Source organism: Trachurus japonicus, chromosome 16, assembly GCF_045865225.1.
Source record: "Trachurus japonicus isolate A0001 chromosome 16, Traja_1.0".
In the NCBI taxonomy this organism is placed as follows: Eukaryota; Metazoa; Chordata; class Actinopteri; order Carangiformes; family Carangidae; genus Trachurus; species Trachurus japonicus.
Window position 1 is genome coordinate 25149555 of NC_140922.1, and position 16260 is coordinate 25165814.

Sequence of the window (16260 nt, forward strand, 5' to 3'; positions counted from 1 at the left end):
TAATGGTAACATGTTATGATAATAACAGTTTAAGATTTATAATTCGCATTCTCATTAAATTTCCCCTTTTGGGTTTTGACCGTCGTTAGTTTGAACAGTGAACGCATCCCGTCGTCACCAAAAACTATCCAATCAACGCACGACTTGGCCGGAAGTGGCATATTTGAAATCTTCAGTTGGGGTCGAGCTTTTTCAGTGTCCCATAAGAGAAAAGAGAGCATTGACAGCGTAAACACGGTGAGATGTCTTTCATTTTAAATATTTTATTTTAATGTTATTACAGATACACTTGTTTATATGTGTATAACCGTTACCCTGCATTTATGGGACCCACGCGGAAACCTGTTCGCTGAGCTAGTTGTCATTAACAACAGCGCTACGTGATAGCTAACTAGCTAACTCGGCTAAGGCACTTTGTAAACACGAATGCAGATTAATTTGGAAAGGAGGAACCGTGTCATAATAGTTATCTTGCATGTGTTATTAGAAAAAATGAATATGGATATTGTCATGTTATTAAAATAGCATACAAGACTGCGTCAGAAAAAAAAGATAGGCTAATTAGCGCTAACGTACTAACAAACGATCCGCAATGCTGCACTTCATGGTAACTTAATGGTAACGTTATTATTATTTATTTTATTTTATAGTTGCTAACAATGTCAACTACGTCTCTGGTGATATGGAAAATGGCAGTCCCACTATTGCCTAATTTGGAAAGTGATTTGCTTGAGTTTGAAAGGGCGTATGAGTAGCCTAACTGTTAATCCCCATTTCATGCCATATATAGCACCATTGTTTTGGACGGTGTTTGGTGTCTTGTAAAACATCATGCAAAAGTCACATGTTGTCCGTGCTATGTCATGTACTAACTCCTCACTTTCAGATGGAGGAAGAGGAGCACACAGACAGAAAGCAGCAGTTTGCCATGCTTTTTCAAAAGATCAAAAAACTAAAAAAGAATCTCAATGAAGGTAATGGAGCTGCATGTAATTCTGTCACCGTGTGTTCATTAGTATCCATACATTATGTGTTTACTTCATCAAATGACAACACTTTGCTTTTGCTACAGATGACACTGACAATATTAACCAGGTCATTGGCTCAAACTCACCTGAATCATGTCTCTCGTATCTGATGGATCTGGAGAAGAAAGAGGACCCCAACTTGAATCGTAACCACCTCACAAGACTCATTGACTTTTATACCAGAGTATTCTCCAATATGCCACTGGGAAGACACTGTCAGAATGAGAGCTATGCAAGGATGTTGGTCAAATTTGCAGAGCTAAAAGCGTAAGTAACCCAGAAACCTTATGATTTCAGTGGGCTAGAAATTGTCCTTTTGCTTTTTTACATCTCCTTCTGTTCTGATTAGGATTCAAGATGTTAATGAGGGAGAAGCAAACTTCAACGTGGCAAGATCTCACAGCCCGATCTTTGCATTTGTTCACATTGCTCATGCAAAGTTTGAGCAATCTCAAGGTAGCAAGATGTGTTTTTTGCTTTTCTTGTGCAAAGAAACTTTCTTTTCGACATGTTATCTGGGTTGTTACAGTGTCTTGTCTTTCATCCTACTAGGCAATACAAAGCGAGCCGTTTACATATTGCAAAATGCCATCGAGCTGGGAGCAAAACCGAAGGAACAGCTCGAGGCTGTCCTACAAAGCATACAGACTGGAAAATCACAATTCTCCTATTCAGAGGATAAGGAAAATGCACCACGTGGGTTTTTCTTCATGTTTTGTTCCATTTCATTTCAAGGTTGCACTATTTGACTGTTGATGAGCTGTTGTTGTTTTTAAAGCTGATTTTCATATTTTGCTATTGTTTATTTCTGTCAGAATTTCCCAACACTAATGTGCAAGACTCTGTCAAAAAAGGCTCAGAGTTTCAAAAAGTAAGCCGGACATCCGATGGGACGGGTGACTTGCAACTCTCCAGTATTTTTGCTTCAGGGTAAGAACAGATTGTTTTTTTATAATGAGGTTTTTGTGCTTGATTTAGGGAATTACATTTTATTTTGATGTCTGCACTATAGGACAGAACCCTTTGGTGGATCATCAGATGACCAACTACCAGGCTGGAAGTCTGTATCTCAACGCAAGAGAGCAGTTGGCATGGTGAGATTTACATTTGATTCTTCTTGTGTTAATGCAAATGACTGTACCATGAATTTTTCCAAAGTATGATTGAAAGTAGTAACTAAATAGTTGCTGTGTGTTTATAGGCTGGGAGAGTTCCTGTGGTTCCTTTCTCTATCCCAGAAAAGGATGACGATAATGATGGTGACTACATCTACAAGAAGCCAACCAAAAGAAGTGATGCATCAATTCCCACCAGTTTGTCCAGGTGAACTTTGCTTTTGCAACAAACTGCTTTTGATTTTGTTTGTTTGTTTATACAACGGAGAAAGAGAGTTTCACAAAAACTGACATTTGACTGTGTCATTCAAATGTGTGATTTTTTTTCTTGTCAAGTTTTACATGTGCTTTCTTTGTTTAATTTTATCTTAGGCAAACATCTGGTTCCAACATGAATCCATCATTTGGACTCTCATCCTCAAAGAAAAATGTTTTCGAAAGGGATTTAATGAATCCTCAAGTAAGTACGGATATGTAGTTTGGATCTATACAACATCAGGCATGATCTGATATCACCAAGTAATTAACAGCCCAGGAGCGCTGTTATAACCAACCGGTTAGGGTTAGTGTTAGTCCTGGGCTGTTGATTACTTGGTGATATCAGATCGTGCGCGACATCAGAGTCAAGCCTCGATTGATTAATTCTCTGCTTTGTAAAGATGTAAAGAAGTAAGAGCAAGCAGTGATATCTTTTCTTTTATATTGCTTTGTTCCCAGCCACCAGCTGTCAGCCCAGAGCATTGCCCTTGGGAGGATCAGGCAGCTGTGGACTCCACTACCACACTCCTACACACACAGAGAATGGAAGGTACTGTATGACCTTGAAAATCTGCTGTGCCCTGCTGTTTCATGCTTTGTCAAAAGAAATATTTATAACTGCATGAGTCCTATACATTTACTGTTATCATGATACAGTGTTTTTTCTGTTTGTTTGTTTGTTTTTTCCCGGCAGATGTAACTTACAGTTTTGACCAGGTTGTCGAAACAAATTCCCCCGAGTCGTGTTGGACATATCTGATGAGCCTGGAGAAAAGAGGCAACCCTCACACAGACAACGGCCTCCTGAACAAACTCAAGGACTGTTATTCTAAAATCTTCTCCAGGTTGCCAATCAGACAATACAGCAAGAACACCTACTATGCCAGAATACTGGTCAGATACGCAGAACTCAAGGGGTACGTGGATAACGATGTTATACCTGCATTACAGTCTGGGAATCTGTGGCATCTGCTGGGGACATTTCATAGTAGCTGTGGGCAATATGAATACATTTCTAAAAACTAAGATAAAACACTTCCAAAAGTCCATTGTTAGACATGTTAAAATATTATTCATACAAAAATGTTTTCACCTCGTATTTTATCATATATATAACAACATTTCTTTATCTGCAGGATTGAAGACCCAGATGAAGCTCAGGACCACTTCATAGTGGCAAGATCTAACTGTAAAGGCTTTGCCTTTGTCCATGTAGCACATGCCCAGTTTGAGGTGTCTCAAGGTATAATGGATTATTGCTACTATTCATTTTCCATAAATCATCCTGATGCATGTTGTAGATGTATGAAAATAAAATGAGCATGCTAAGGACAGGTGATTAATAAGGGAATACATACACAAACACACACAAACTTTGATCAGTCTGTGAAGCAACTACTTTTTTGTTTGATCCTTCATCCCCCCCAAAAAATCATGTTTTTTTTAATCCATTTTATCAAGGTAACTTGATCAAAGCAAGTTCAATTCTGCACAAAGCCCAGACGTTGAATGCCCAGCCTGCTGAACTCCTGGAGGTGGCCATACGTAACCTGAAAGCTGGAGAGAAACAGCTGGTGCCCACCAAGGAGGAAGAACATCTCACAGGTCAGACTTTATTTCTGAAGAACAAAACATTAGAGTGGAAATGGTTTGCAACTTCAGTATGTCTAATATCTCTTTTTTTTTTCTTTTTAAGATTCGCAAACAGTTGTTCCAGTTAGTTCTTCAACTGGCAACGGGTACCAGGAACCTCTGCTTCCTACTCGAGTCCCTGTGAACCGCTCAGTAGAGCAGCCTAAACCTGCCAGCAAAGAGCACTTACCAGAGTGGAAGATGCCAACTCTGGTTAACCGACATGTTTCTCCAGAGGTCTGATAACATTACCTACTACTACCAAAGACGGTTTATAAACCAAGACCTTTCATGACGAGTCAGCTTCCTGTATGCATGTCACGTGGGCTTCTGCACGGCCACGCCCCTTTAGAGAGACCAGAGGCAGTTTGGAGTGTATTGATTCCTATGGGACAATTTAATGTGAACACCGATTATGATCGGGCCTTTCTCCCCACGGTCACTGAAGCAAATTTTGGACTCATTTTTCACAAGCCACATCTCTTCTGAACAGTTTGACACCAAAATGGTAATTTTCAGACGGAGAGATCCGGAGAAAATCCACTTTGTTCAAGACCTGTCTCTGTCTCTACGACACACTCTCGCGAGATTTGGCACAGATCTCCTAGGCAACGTCAAACAAACGGCCGCGAAATCCCGTGAAAATGATTTAAATTATTTTTGGCATGCTAAATATTACTGTTAGTAGTGTAAATATTTAATGTTATCATAAGAAAATATAAATATCTCACTTTCATCTACCTAAAAATTGTATAAATCCACACACGTTCACAGACGAGGTGGGGTGACGGTTGGCCACGCCCATTTAGAGAGACAGGAAGTGTATACCATTTCATATCATTGGAGCAGCCGCTCATGGAGTATCTTTCCATTTATTGAATATCTTTGCTACTACTGTCTGTGCAATGTATTTATACAAACATGGTACATTAATAATAAGTCATTTTAGTTATTTCCTTTATAAAGGTGAAGCCGTTTTAGAGTATCAGCAAGTTTGAAAATACTTTTCTATTAATCAGATCATTCCTCCTTTTAGGATAAACGTGCAACCCCACCTGACCCCAGACCTGTTCCTCGCATGCCGGAGTCCCTTCCCACTCCATCCCTCCAAGCTCCATCCAGACCGAACCCACAACCAGTCTGTCAGACACCAAACAGCTACAGAACCCCCTCTGCTAGCAGGTAATGTTTTAATTCGGTGCCCACTGGTCTAGAATATTATCACCAGCACTTAATTTACTTTAAACTAAATTTTGTCATATAAACTCTTGTTTCTGTACGTCTTGTTTCTTTGTACCAACAAAGAATATTCCCAGTCACACTTCCTCTATCTCTTCTCCCACAGCTTCATTACTCCTGTGGTGAAGAGGGGTCCTGAGCTGTTTTCCTCTGCAGTAGCACCACACAGAAATGGACCTGTTCAACAGTCTCACACACCTCTACACCAGGCTCCCTGCTTCCAGACTCCACAGGTACACAACATGTTCATATTATTATTTTGGTGTTATTTTTTTAAGCCTCAAGTGAAAGGAGCTCTTGAATATTTTACATTTCTTGAGTGTTGACAACCCAAACTGTAATGACCGCATGTGTGTTTCTTTGAATCTCCTTTTAGGCTTCCTTTACTGCTTTGTCAAATGACTGCATTACCATTAAGGGCAAACAGTTCTTCATCCTAAAGATGATTGGACGTGGTGGATCAAGCAAGGTGAAACATTGTGAATTTCTATGTTGCACGAGAATTGAAAAATTTCAGCGTTTTGTTTTCATTGATTCATTCATTTCATTGTCTTACTTGTCACAATATTTTGTTGTCATTGGTTGATTTCTTGTTTTTCCAGGTGTACCAGGTCCTCGATCACAAAAAGCAGCTGTTTGCTGTGAAATACGTCGACCTCGAGGAGGCTGATGCTCAGACAATAGAAAGTTATAAAAATGAGATTGACCATCTGAACCACTTGCAGCAGTACAGCAGTCAAATCATAAAGCTGTATGACTAGTGAGTATATGAACAAACAAAGTTATACAATACAGTACAATAATCGCTATTAACAGGATACCATTGTAATGTGACATCACAGCATGGAAATGGAGCAGCTGTGTAGGTTCTGAATGCAGTTTTTCTTTTCATGTTTACTTAGTTTGAATTGAGATCTATGGCACAAGTGTTCTGATGATTGTGTGTGTGTTTTTGCAGTGAAATTACCAACAGCTACATCTACATGCTGATGGAGTGTGGAAACATTGATCTGAACACTTGGTTGCGAAACTGCAAGACTGTGAATCCCCTGGACAGGAAGTTCTACTGGAGAAACATGCTGGAGGCGGTGCATACCATCCACAAACACGGTAGTTTTTTGTCTTGTGCTCTTCAGTCTGGTTAAATCAGACAGCTGGTTTGTTTTCCGCTTTGGTGCGAATTGTTTGGCTTCGTGTGACATAGTAATCACACTTGGGTTCAGACCAAAACAATCATGGGTAAGACCCTTGACAGGAGGAGATCGTGTTTTTGTCCTCAAAGAACTCTGGAGTGGTTCATTTGTTGGAGGAATGTGATCCGATATTGGTCCAACTCACGACTCCTGTGGCTGGGTGTATGTTGCAGTCTCTGGGATACAACAAACTGTAGAATCTCATAATAGGAACAGCAGCAAGCAGACTCTGTCATTGTTCCATGTTTAATTGCATGGCAAAGTTTCTCCCTCAGAAATGTGGGGATATGCTGCTCCAAAAGACAGGACCTTCTGTTCCTTTCTGTATTTACTGTGTTTCGGACACATCTGCTCGATAAACAGTGAATGCTCTCAGGTGGTTTGAACAGGAAAAACAGACCAAAACGCATGGCCACAGCAAATGAACCATATATGTGAAAACTCCCTGGATTGATCTTGATCCCTAATTAATTCAAATATCTATATCTTCTTCAATGCAGGAATCGTCCACAGTGACTTGAAGCCAGCTAACTTTGTCATCGTGAATGCCTCACTGAAGTTGATTGACTTTGGCATTGCAAACAGAATCCAACCAGATGTGACAAGCATCATGAAGGATTCACAAGTAAGATTTTTGTTTATGTTAATGTCATGCATGTCTCTTGTTGCATTAATATGCAGCCTGGTTGGTTGGACTCTGTGTGTAAAGACATGGTTTTATGTCCAACACAGGTAGGAACCCTGAACTATATGCCCCCTGAAGCCATCAAAGACACATCATCCCAGCCAGGATCAGCACGCTCAAAGGTATTGTTTTATTCTCTCTCGCTGTTTCTACGATCTGTGCAATAACCTGGAGAGGTTAACAATGTCTGACTTTGTTCCACAGATCAGCCCCAAAGGTGACGTGTGGTCGCTTGGGTGCATCCTGTACTATATGACTTATGGGAAGACTCCATTCCAGAGCATCACCAGCCAGATTGCCAAACTGCACGCCATCATTGATCCTTCCCATTGGATTGAATTTCCTGATATCTCAGAGAAGGATTTGTTGGATGTGTTGAAGGTGAGAAGCATCGACTAAACAAACAAAAAGATTCCAGTACACTTAAAGCAGAAGTAAGTGATATATTTGTGTTAATATAAGTCTTAAATAGTTATATCTTCCGACAGCAATCACTTACATAGAGTGTTTGGACCGAAACACGGGTCTGTCAGTCACTCTGCTCTGAGCCGAGGAGAAAACATTTCTCGTATCCTACAGTTTTTATCCAATGAGGAGAGAGAACGGCATGCAGGGCTGTGTGTGCAGCCAAGGGATGCGCGTGAATGTGGTGACGTAGGGACGAGGGCTGTTATGGTGCGTTCAAGGCAACTCGTAACTCGTGTTTTTCCGACCTGTGAAGTCGTACCAGTTCGATCTGGTACGAGTTCACGGGTCGGAAGTTACGAGTGGCAGTTATAGTGACTTTCACAGGTAAAACAGGTCGGAAAAACACGAGTGGGTTGCCTGGAACGCTACAAAATCGTAAGTTGTGACTTGAAGCTGTAATTTACGGTTTCAAAAGCCGGCCTGGAACGCAGCATTAGCCAAAACGACCGGATCGCTTACTTCTGCTTTAACATGCCTTTACATGAGTCGCTGCTGGTACCTCAACACATTTAAAAAAGGGCATTTATCCACCATTATCCATTTGTGTTCACTGTTAAATTGTATTTTAAAAAAATAATGATATTATGTCAATAATTATGTACAGTATAGGTTCATTATTTGGGTTTTTTTTTGTCACATCCCGTATACATCCAGTATACAGTATATGCAGTTGTAATTACCATGTTAAATCATTTATTCTGTCAGCAAATGTTTTACAAAACAAACCTATAGGTTTGAAATGTCAAATCCTACAGGTACTGCAGTAGTAATGTAAATGGTGTTTGTTGTCTGATTATTCCAGAGGTGCTTGGTACGAAACCCGAAAGAGCGAATCTCTATTGCAGAGCTGTTGGAGCATCCATACCTGCGGCCAGGTACACACACACTCTCTCTCTCGCTCTCTGTCACACTATCACTGTGTGTCTATCTATGTGTGGGGCCAGTTTTACTGTTCACCCAATGACACTGACCTGCCCTCAATTGACCTGTTTCAGAAGCTCCATCGAACAGTGATCTCCAGAAGATCCTAACAGACCTGGCAGCGCTCCAGTCGCCAAACAGCATCATACGAGCTGCAAACGTAAGGGATCTGCAAATTCTTTCTCAATTCAGCAGAACCTCTGACTTTTCTTCCATATAGGGGTTTCTTAAATAATAACTTTACTCTCTGCTTTTTTTTTATAGAATCTGGCCAAAATGTGCAGCAGCGGCAGGAAGTTGGATGTTGCAGAGTGTGCAAAGTCATCAATCTAATTTTCCTGGAAAATGTGATGTTGATTTTTTTTCCTGCACTTTTTTTTTGTTGATGCTTAACCACTGTATGTAACTGGTAGACAAACCATATTTTAGAAACTAACAAACCCAATATTTGTATGTTCATGTTGTTCAAATTACCTATATAGCTTGTTTTTTCTTTTTTACTTGTTAACAGAATCAAAATGTAAGCATACAGTATAGTCTAATAAATATACTGTACCTTTCAGAGTTGTGGGTTTATTTCTCTCAGTTGTTATAAGGCTTGGGAGTGCAGTAGATACCAAAATCACCATTAAATCAAAATTCCCTGATAGAGATGAGGAACAGTAATGATGGGGATATTTTGCTTTTCCAGAAACTTTTTTCCCCCTCAAGTTATCTGTAAATAAATACCCTTTTCCCTTACAACTGTACATAATCTCTAGAAGGTCAAATAAATATGTTAAACACGAATGAAGTAGCCTTTACTGACTGAATCAGAAAAGTGTGGTGAGTATTTCATTGTGTCTGAATTGGCCCACTTCTTGCATTGATATTCATGTAATCAGAAACAAGCTGTGGTGTTTCAAATCAACAAGTCAAAATCCTTTTGGGGTGAATGTTTTATACAACTTTTTCATAAGGTTTTGACATTAATTAGGTGAAGAACATCAACCCCATCATCAAAGACAAGCTTTTTTATTTCAAGTAATGAAGCATTCAGGGTAGCAAACCTTGGAAAACAATAAAATGACTTTTCCCCGTTTTTAAAGTTGTCAAAATGGTAATTTGTAACGAACACGATCACGTCATTTGTGAATGAAACTGATTTGGTTTTTGTAATTTGTGTTCACATCAGTGACCATCTGTAATCCAAAGTCAGTCAGTGCACCGACTGTCCCCAATGTCTCTATCGTGCACACCGCCCTCCTTTTTGACCAATCACAGCCTTCATCGAGCCATGGAGGCTGAGAGGCAGGGAGGAAGAAATTGGAGCTCTCACTCCGCTACTAATCCAAGCTACCACAGAGAGCCAAGGTACAATTTACTACCATCGAGTCCACTGTTCCGACGACTTTCTACATGATGAAAATGTTTTGTCTTTATATTTATCTTTGAATTAGTTGTGCCTGATATAAAATATCTTTTTTCCCTCACACAAACACGTATTACTTAATATAGGCCTATTATTTCAAATTCCCCAGATGAACTCGTATACCATTTTTATGTTGCCTTGACCAGTGCTGTAAATATCATTAGCTGACACATTAGTGAAGAGTAGTGAGAACAAAGGCCAGTAAGATGAGTCAGTGTTCAATATATGAATGAAACTGGTCAAATATACTAGAAGATAACCCGGAAGTGGGTCGTGAATTCGTCTTGGTCCTGGAATGTAGTCCTTTTTTTTTCTCCACCGAGTACTCCCTCCGCATTGTACTAGACGATCTGCACACTTTGATTCATCTTGCCCTTCCTGTTCAGGCATAACAACAGTGATGGCGGCGGCTGCACGATTTCTCCTGCGAGGAGCAAACTCGAAACTTTCCATTACCGGCGTTGGCACCGGGGCTCACAGCTCACTGAGGGCCGCTCTGCTGAAAGTGTCGCCGAGCTGCAGCTCTCGCACAGAGACACAACGAAGACATGCTGCGCACTTTACCTACCATCCTGACCCTGTCCCGACACAGTATGGTGAGTGGCCGGCTAGCCGACTTAGCGTTAGCTACTCTCACTGAAACCAGTTGTGCAGCACTGGAAGAGTCAGTACTAGTTTGACAATGTTAATCACCGGCATCACAAATATTTTGTTTGATTAGATAACATGTTAAAGTTATATTCGCCCTATATTTTGAATTGTTAAGTTAAACCTGAGCGCAGACAAGCCATGCCCACCTCGTCGAGGAGAACATTTGGGCAAGTGTCACCTCATTAACTCTTTACAGTTTAAAAATAAAGTCATAGTTAAGTTAAAAAAAACTTGACTGGGGTAACTTTTCACTTTGCTGGCCACACTGCATCTGATTAATGTAACCTGACGGCACTGAAGTATTTTAGACGTGTCCTTATCACACCAGAGAGAGGTATCCATATATGACACTACATTGTGAGGCAGGCTTTCTGTTTATCCTACGGTACATTTTACCAGGATATTGGCACTAAAACAGCGTCTCAAATTTTATTGAGCCAGTAAGACGACTCAGCACAGAGGTGGTGCAAGTGTTTCTTCCTTTATTGTAACAATGAGGTGTCTGTCCCATTGATTGAAGTCTGTGAATCCTGGCCAACTTTCCATCATGTGGTTTCATTTTTTGGAACAACAGGTGTGGTCACTTTTGAGTCTATTTAAAGTATGTTGGATCTAGATGCAATGTTGATAATGTCAAGTTATTGAAAATGTTTTTCTTCCAGGTCCAACACAGAAGATGAACATGTTCCAGTCAGTTACAAGTGCCTTGGACAACACTCTCGCCACTGATCCCACAGCAGGTATGATAGGAAAATAAGAACTGGAGATTTATAGCAGTAATCGGGGAAAATGTGTAAAATGTTGACCCTGTTACTTCTTTAGCAGGCATGCAGTTTCTTTCTGTGAGTATGCACTGGCCCACAGGCCTATCTTGATAAGGGGAAATCTTATGTTAGTTATGACTCTTTCTTGTTGGGTTGTTGCAGCTTTCAGTCTGTCAGATGTCGCCAGTTTCAGTGACAAGTGTTCAGGAAATGTCTAAGTCTAAGCTGTGTCCTCCTCATTTTAAGGGTTATTTACTTCCTTGGTTCTGAAAGTAAAAATCTCTTAGGGTTTTACCAAAATCAACAGCAAACCATTACATTTTATGATGAGACCCTACTGTTCAATCAATTATTTTGTCTATAAATATCAAATAAAGTTCACCAACTTTTTCCCACTAGTATGGCAGCAGTATTTATTTAACTACCACAGCTTCATCAAATGTCTTATTATGTCAGAGCATCAGTCCAAAAGTGATTTAAACGGAGAAAAAGAAGCAAATTCTCATGTTTCACATTTGATTAATTAGATAATTGTTACAGCTTAAATGGTATGTGACCCACAGGTCTTCAGTGGCCCCAGATCAACATTAAACTTTACTGGGTAAATATTTTGTGTAGAAAAGGTGTACAGTATTATTAAAAATGTATGGGTCCTTGATTTAAAATGTGAATCCTGTACGGAGAAATGCGATAATACAGTATTCAGCTGAAATAAATGTATGTTTAGGCTACATTCAGAGTCAATTTCATAGTAAACTCAGCTTTTTAGGCATTATGTTGAGCTGCCAGATATTAAAACATTTCCTTTTGACTACTTTCTTATAGTTTCAAGCCATGTCAGCATCACGTAACCTGTAGTAACTATAACCTTTAACCAAGTGAAGGATTTTGGTCGTCAGACCTTGAGATGGTTATAAATGAGCTGAGCAAATAGTCTTTCTCACAGTCCCTCCTTTACTTTGGCTGCCCATGATCATCACAGAAACACTGACTGTTGATGTGTCAATGTGAAACTGCTTTATTCAGTGTTTTCTTTTTTCTTTTTTTAGCCATATTTAATATTATATATTTACCTGGTCAATTTGTTCTGGAGAGGATGAGACATTTAGCTCCCAGCGAACATGCTTGTTTGGTGCAAGACCCAAGAAAAATCACATTATCAAGTACATTTTTTGAGTAAAAATTATTATTCCTATGACTGAATCGCAATCATTATGAATTTACCACTTAACCCATATTTTATTTTTTTTCCTCCTCTGTCTTATGTGTTGAGGAACGTGTACTTTTATCACTAACTTTTGTGATTTGTGTTTCTCTCTCTCTTTTATACCTTCAGTCATCTTTGGGGAAGATGTCGCCTTCGGTGGAGTCTTCCGATGCACAGTGGGCCTGAGGGACAAATATGGTGAGAGGTTTTGATCTCCTTCGCTCTCCCCCCACTCCAACGATGTCGATGTCCCTGTCACCATTGCTGAGTTACCTGTTCTCCAGTCACCGTCACATGATTTCTCCACTAGATGGCAGCATAGCACTGTGAATGGTATCCCCGCCGTGTCACCTCCACAAGGTTATATTACTGTTCATTGTTCACCCAGAGGACCAGAAGGATCTGTTTACCCTTATTTGTCCATCAAAGTAGGGTTGTGTTACAAAGTTGAAACAGTAGGCTGTTACAGTGTGACGGTGCTCATTGCTTTGAGTCTTCTTGTTTGACAAATATTGCTTAAATGTGAAATTTTACATTGAAAATCCCACAGCTTTCTAATACAATCTATCCAATATCTGTGTGTGGGCCAGCGTTTTTAGTTTTCATGCGATATGTTCTTTTATTTGGTTTCTTATTTTGAATAACTGGTGCTGTATTATGGCCTAGCGCTGAATTAGATCAGACAGAAACTGTTGCAGCCCTGCTCTGTTTTCCACAGAAGACATTTAACTTGTCATAGTAAGGAAAGCACATGTGTTACTAATAACATTAACAATGGCTTTGTTCGATTCAAGTGTCTCAGTAAAGCCCTGACAGCGTGACAGCGAGCCAGCAGGAACCAAACTAGTGACCTGAGACTGAAGCCACTAAATGGAATTTATTATTTACACCTGTTTTCTCACTGAGAAACGACAAAACGTCAAACGTCTTCTATGAAAAAGGAATGCCGGGATGTAGCTGCTCCTGCGACTTATTTCTAAGTAGGAACCATGAAGAGAAACGCATCCACAGTTTACGTAACTGTTGATTTATGTACGTCCCCCTGTATTATTCAGTGATCTGCCATTTAAAACCAAGCTAATGGTTTCAGTTTGGACCTTAAGTTGAAGATCATGGAGATCAATTGCTTCAGGGACAAAAGTAACTAATGACATTGGCAATGGCATTAAAGCAGTTTTCTGTAATATACAGGCTATATGGGCATGTCCAAGGTTTGTGCTGTGCAGAGGAAGAGCCAGTGTTTCTGACCAGTTGCTTCGACATCTATTAATTATATACAACCTTTTGTGCAAATGTCATTTTCAGCAACTCTGGGAGCAAATTGCAAGTCCAACTGTCTCTCCCACTAAATTCAAAACAGGTTGAATACCCATAACACAGCAGCTGTATGATTATATTACCTAATTGTTTTTCTTTTTTGTCCTGATGGACAACTTGCATGAATGAATTGGATGTCAATAGATTTCATTATCGGTTTATTTTTGATGTTGTTTTTTTAATGATGAGGAGCCTCAAATCCATCCTACAGTAGCCAGCTTTGCCTTTTTGTTTTCATTGACGTCAGAAGTGTTGACCTTTTGGAGGGGGATCATTATTTTCCATCTCATCTCATCCTTGTGTACAGTGACGAGCGCAAAGCTGTTTTTATCCCTCTCACAGCTGAAAGGGATGGTGCACACCTCTGCCACCTGCAGCCATTATACAGAACAGAGGTTAATGCAGGGTGGACACTATATGAGTGGCTTTTTACAAGGCGGATGCATTCGCCTCGGCGATCCAGCCCCACCGCCATTGGTTACTGGCTTCTCCTGAGTGCCGTTTCCCTGAAAACAGCAGCGCACATTGACTCCGCGCTCTGACCAGCTCTCCCTCTCTCTCTAATGTGTTTAGCCTTTTTTTCACTGAGAGCAGCGTCGGTGTCAGACAGCACCAACTATAAAAGTTCTCCAAACTTGCCCTCTATTTTAAAGTTGTATTTTGGACTCATGTGAACAACGATGCATTCAACAGTTAACGTGTTATTTATAATATTCATGTGTTGTGTTGCTTCTCAGTTGTCTCACTGTTCTGACACACAGAAGCACGGACTCTCGCGCGCGCACACACATGTCGTTAACTGTCACTTTCACATGAGGCTGCATATTTGAGGTTGGTTCAGTCTGCGCAGTAAGGCACTAAATTTTGATCACTTAATTGTTCATTCCTCTAAGGGTTTGTGGTGCTGCGGTTGCTAATTGAACTTTGTGAGCACAGAGCAGGGCACATGAGGGCAGAGTTTTTACTGCTGAGAAGCACGCTTCCCAGCAGAACAGAAACGACCAAATTAGCAAATACACAAAGATGAGAGCAGAAAATAACACACAAATCCAAATTTAGACACCCACTCTCGTGGCTCTTTGCCATATTATAGGGTGGAGAATGGAAAATGGTCGGTCCTTTTCTTTTTTTTTCTGTTTTTACTTCATGGGGGTTGCGTGCACATCACAGGGTTGGTTAGCTACAGCTGAGGAGGAGTCATCAGCTTGTCACTTCATTTATTTTAGGACTACATGGCATTTTAAGTGAGAGTATTCTTTGCCTTCTCATCACCCAAGTGTGCAGTGTGAACCTCTGCTGTGTTATCAGACAAACCCTGCTGCTCTTCAAACACCCGCTGCAACCGGTGGCCTGTCACCCTAATCAGATAAATTGATTCAGTGGGCCACACCTTTTTCACTTTACAACTCTGTGTGTGGAAGTTGATGCAACAATTAGCACCTGTATTCCCTTTAGCTCCTTGTACACCAGCTTCTTCATCATATTTCTCCTTCTCTTCTGTCTCCACAGGCAAGGACAGAGTCTTCAACACTCCCCTTTGTGAGCAGGGGATTGTGGGATTTGGTATTGGTGTAGCTGTTGCTGGGGCCACCGCCATCGCTGAGATCCAGTTTGCTGACTACATCTATCCTGCTTTTGACCAGGTAGGCACCGTGTATCTGTTCGTCCATGTGTCGAGGCCCATTCTCAGCAACACCTTGACAAAACCTGTCCAGATTTGGCACACACATTCATTCAGGGCTTAAAGGTCCAGTGTGTAACATTTGTCAAGGTTTATTGGCAAATTCTGAATATACTACCAAAGAATATTTGTACAAGTGTATAATCGCTGTGAAATAAAATCCGTTTGTTTTTCATAGCCTTATAATTCTTCTTTTATATATACATACATATAGCAAGGTTCTTGAGAGTGAGAGAGTGTCGCCATCTTGCGCCGCCATGTCAAGGTCAAGTCAAGGAAACTTTATTATTTGTATGCAATGGAAAAAGCCAACCAGAGAACATGTTTCAAGAGTTTCACGTTCATAAATAAACAATATAATTATTTAATGGATAAATAATAGAATCTGAATAGATAGATGTCACTGTTTTCCCCTCATTTTACACACTGGACCTTTAAGGATGAACTGGTAAGATTTTTGGCATCAAAGGTCAAGGGTGTGCTGACATCAGAAAACATTGTTTGGACTTTGTGAACAGAATATGGCCACAAAAACTTGAAGAAATTTCTTCAACTTTGTTAAAAAATGGTCACGTGGACGACAAACTGATGAGACTTTGCTCCTCAAAGCTCATGTTGACCTCAGAAGATCTTTTTTAGTTATTCAAGCCTTCACACAAATGTTTGATATTTCCTGTGACTCTGTATAAA

The 16260-nt window shown here is 40.3% G+C and overlaps 2 protein-coding genes across 3 annotated transcripts in view; both read left to right on the forward strand.

The window, feature by feature from the left end:
* The first annotated feature begins 137 nt into the window (after nucleotides 1-137).
* ttk (ttk protein kinase) lies at nucleotides 138-9100 on the forward strand. Its single transcript, XM_085802772.1, has 25 exons — nucleotides 138-237; nucleotides 887-974; nucleotides 1073-1295; nucleotides 1378-1484; nucleotides 1581-1724; nucleotides 1844-1958; nucleotides 2041-2122; nucleotides 2230-2351; nucleotides 2516-2603; nucleotides 2861-2951; nucleotides 3096-3318; nucleotides 3538-3644; nucleotides 3863-4006; nucleotides 4098-4270; nucleotides 5070-5215; nucleotides 5379-5505; nucleotides 5649-5741; nucleotides 5875-6032; nucleotides 6231-6382; nucleotides 6966-7090; nucleotides 7198-7272; nucleotides 7355-7531; nucleotides 8421-8493; nucleotides 8614-8699; nucleotides 8804-9100. Exons 2-25 carry the CDS (start codon nucleotides 887-889, stop codon nucleotides 8870-8872), a joined length of 2988 nt encoding a protein of 995 aa, XP_085658898.1. The 5' UTR covers nucleotides 138-237; the 3' UTR covers nucleotides 8873-9100.
* A 1237-nt stretch (nucleotides 9101-10337) lies between these two features.
* The window catches only part of bckdhb (branched chain keto acid dehydrogenase E1 subunit beta), a 53001-nt gene continuing 47078 nt past the window's right edge, over nucleotides 10338-16260 (forward strand). For both annotated transcript variants that reach the window (XM_085802774.1, XM_085802773.1), the window contains exons 1-4: nucleotides 10338-10546; nucleotides 11264-11341; nucleotides 12702-12770; nucleotides 15399-15532. In XM_085802774.1, the coding sequence (XP_085658900.1) occupies nucleotides 10351-10546; nucleotides 11264-11341; nucleotides 12702-12770; nucleotides 15399-15532 (477 nt within the window). In that variant the 5' untranslated portion in view covers nucleotides 10338-10350. The remainder of the gene's footprint in view (nucleotides 10547-11263; nucleotides 11342-12701; nucleotides 12771-15398; nucleotides 15533-16260) is intronic.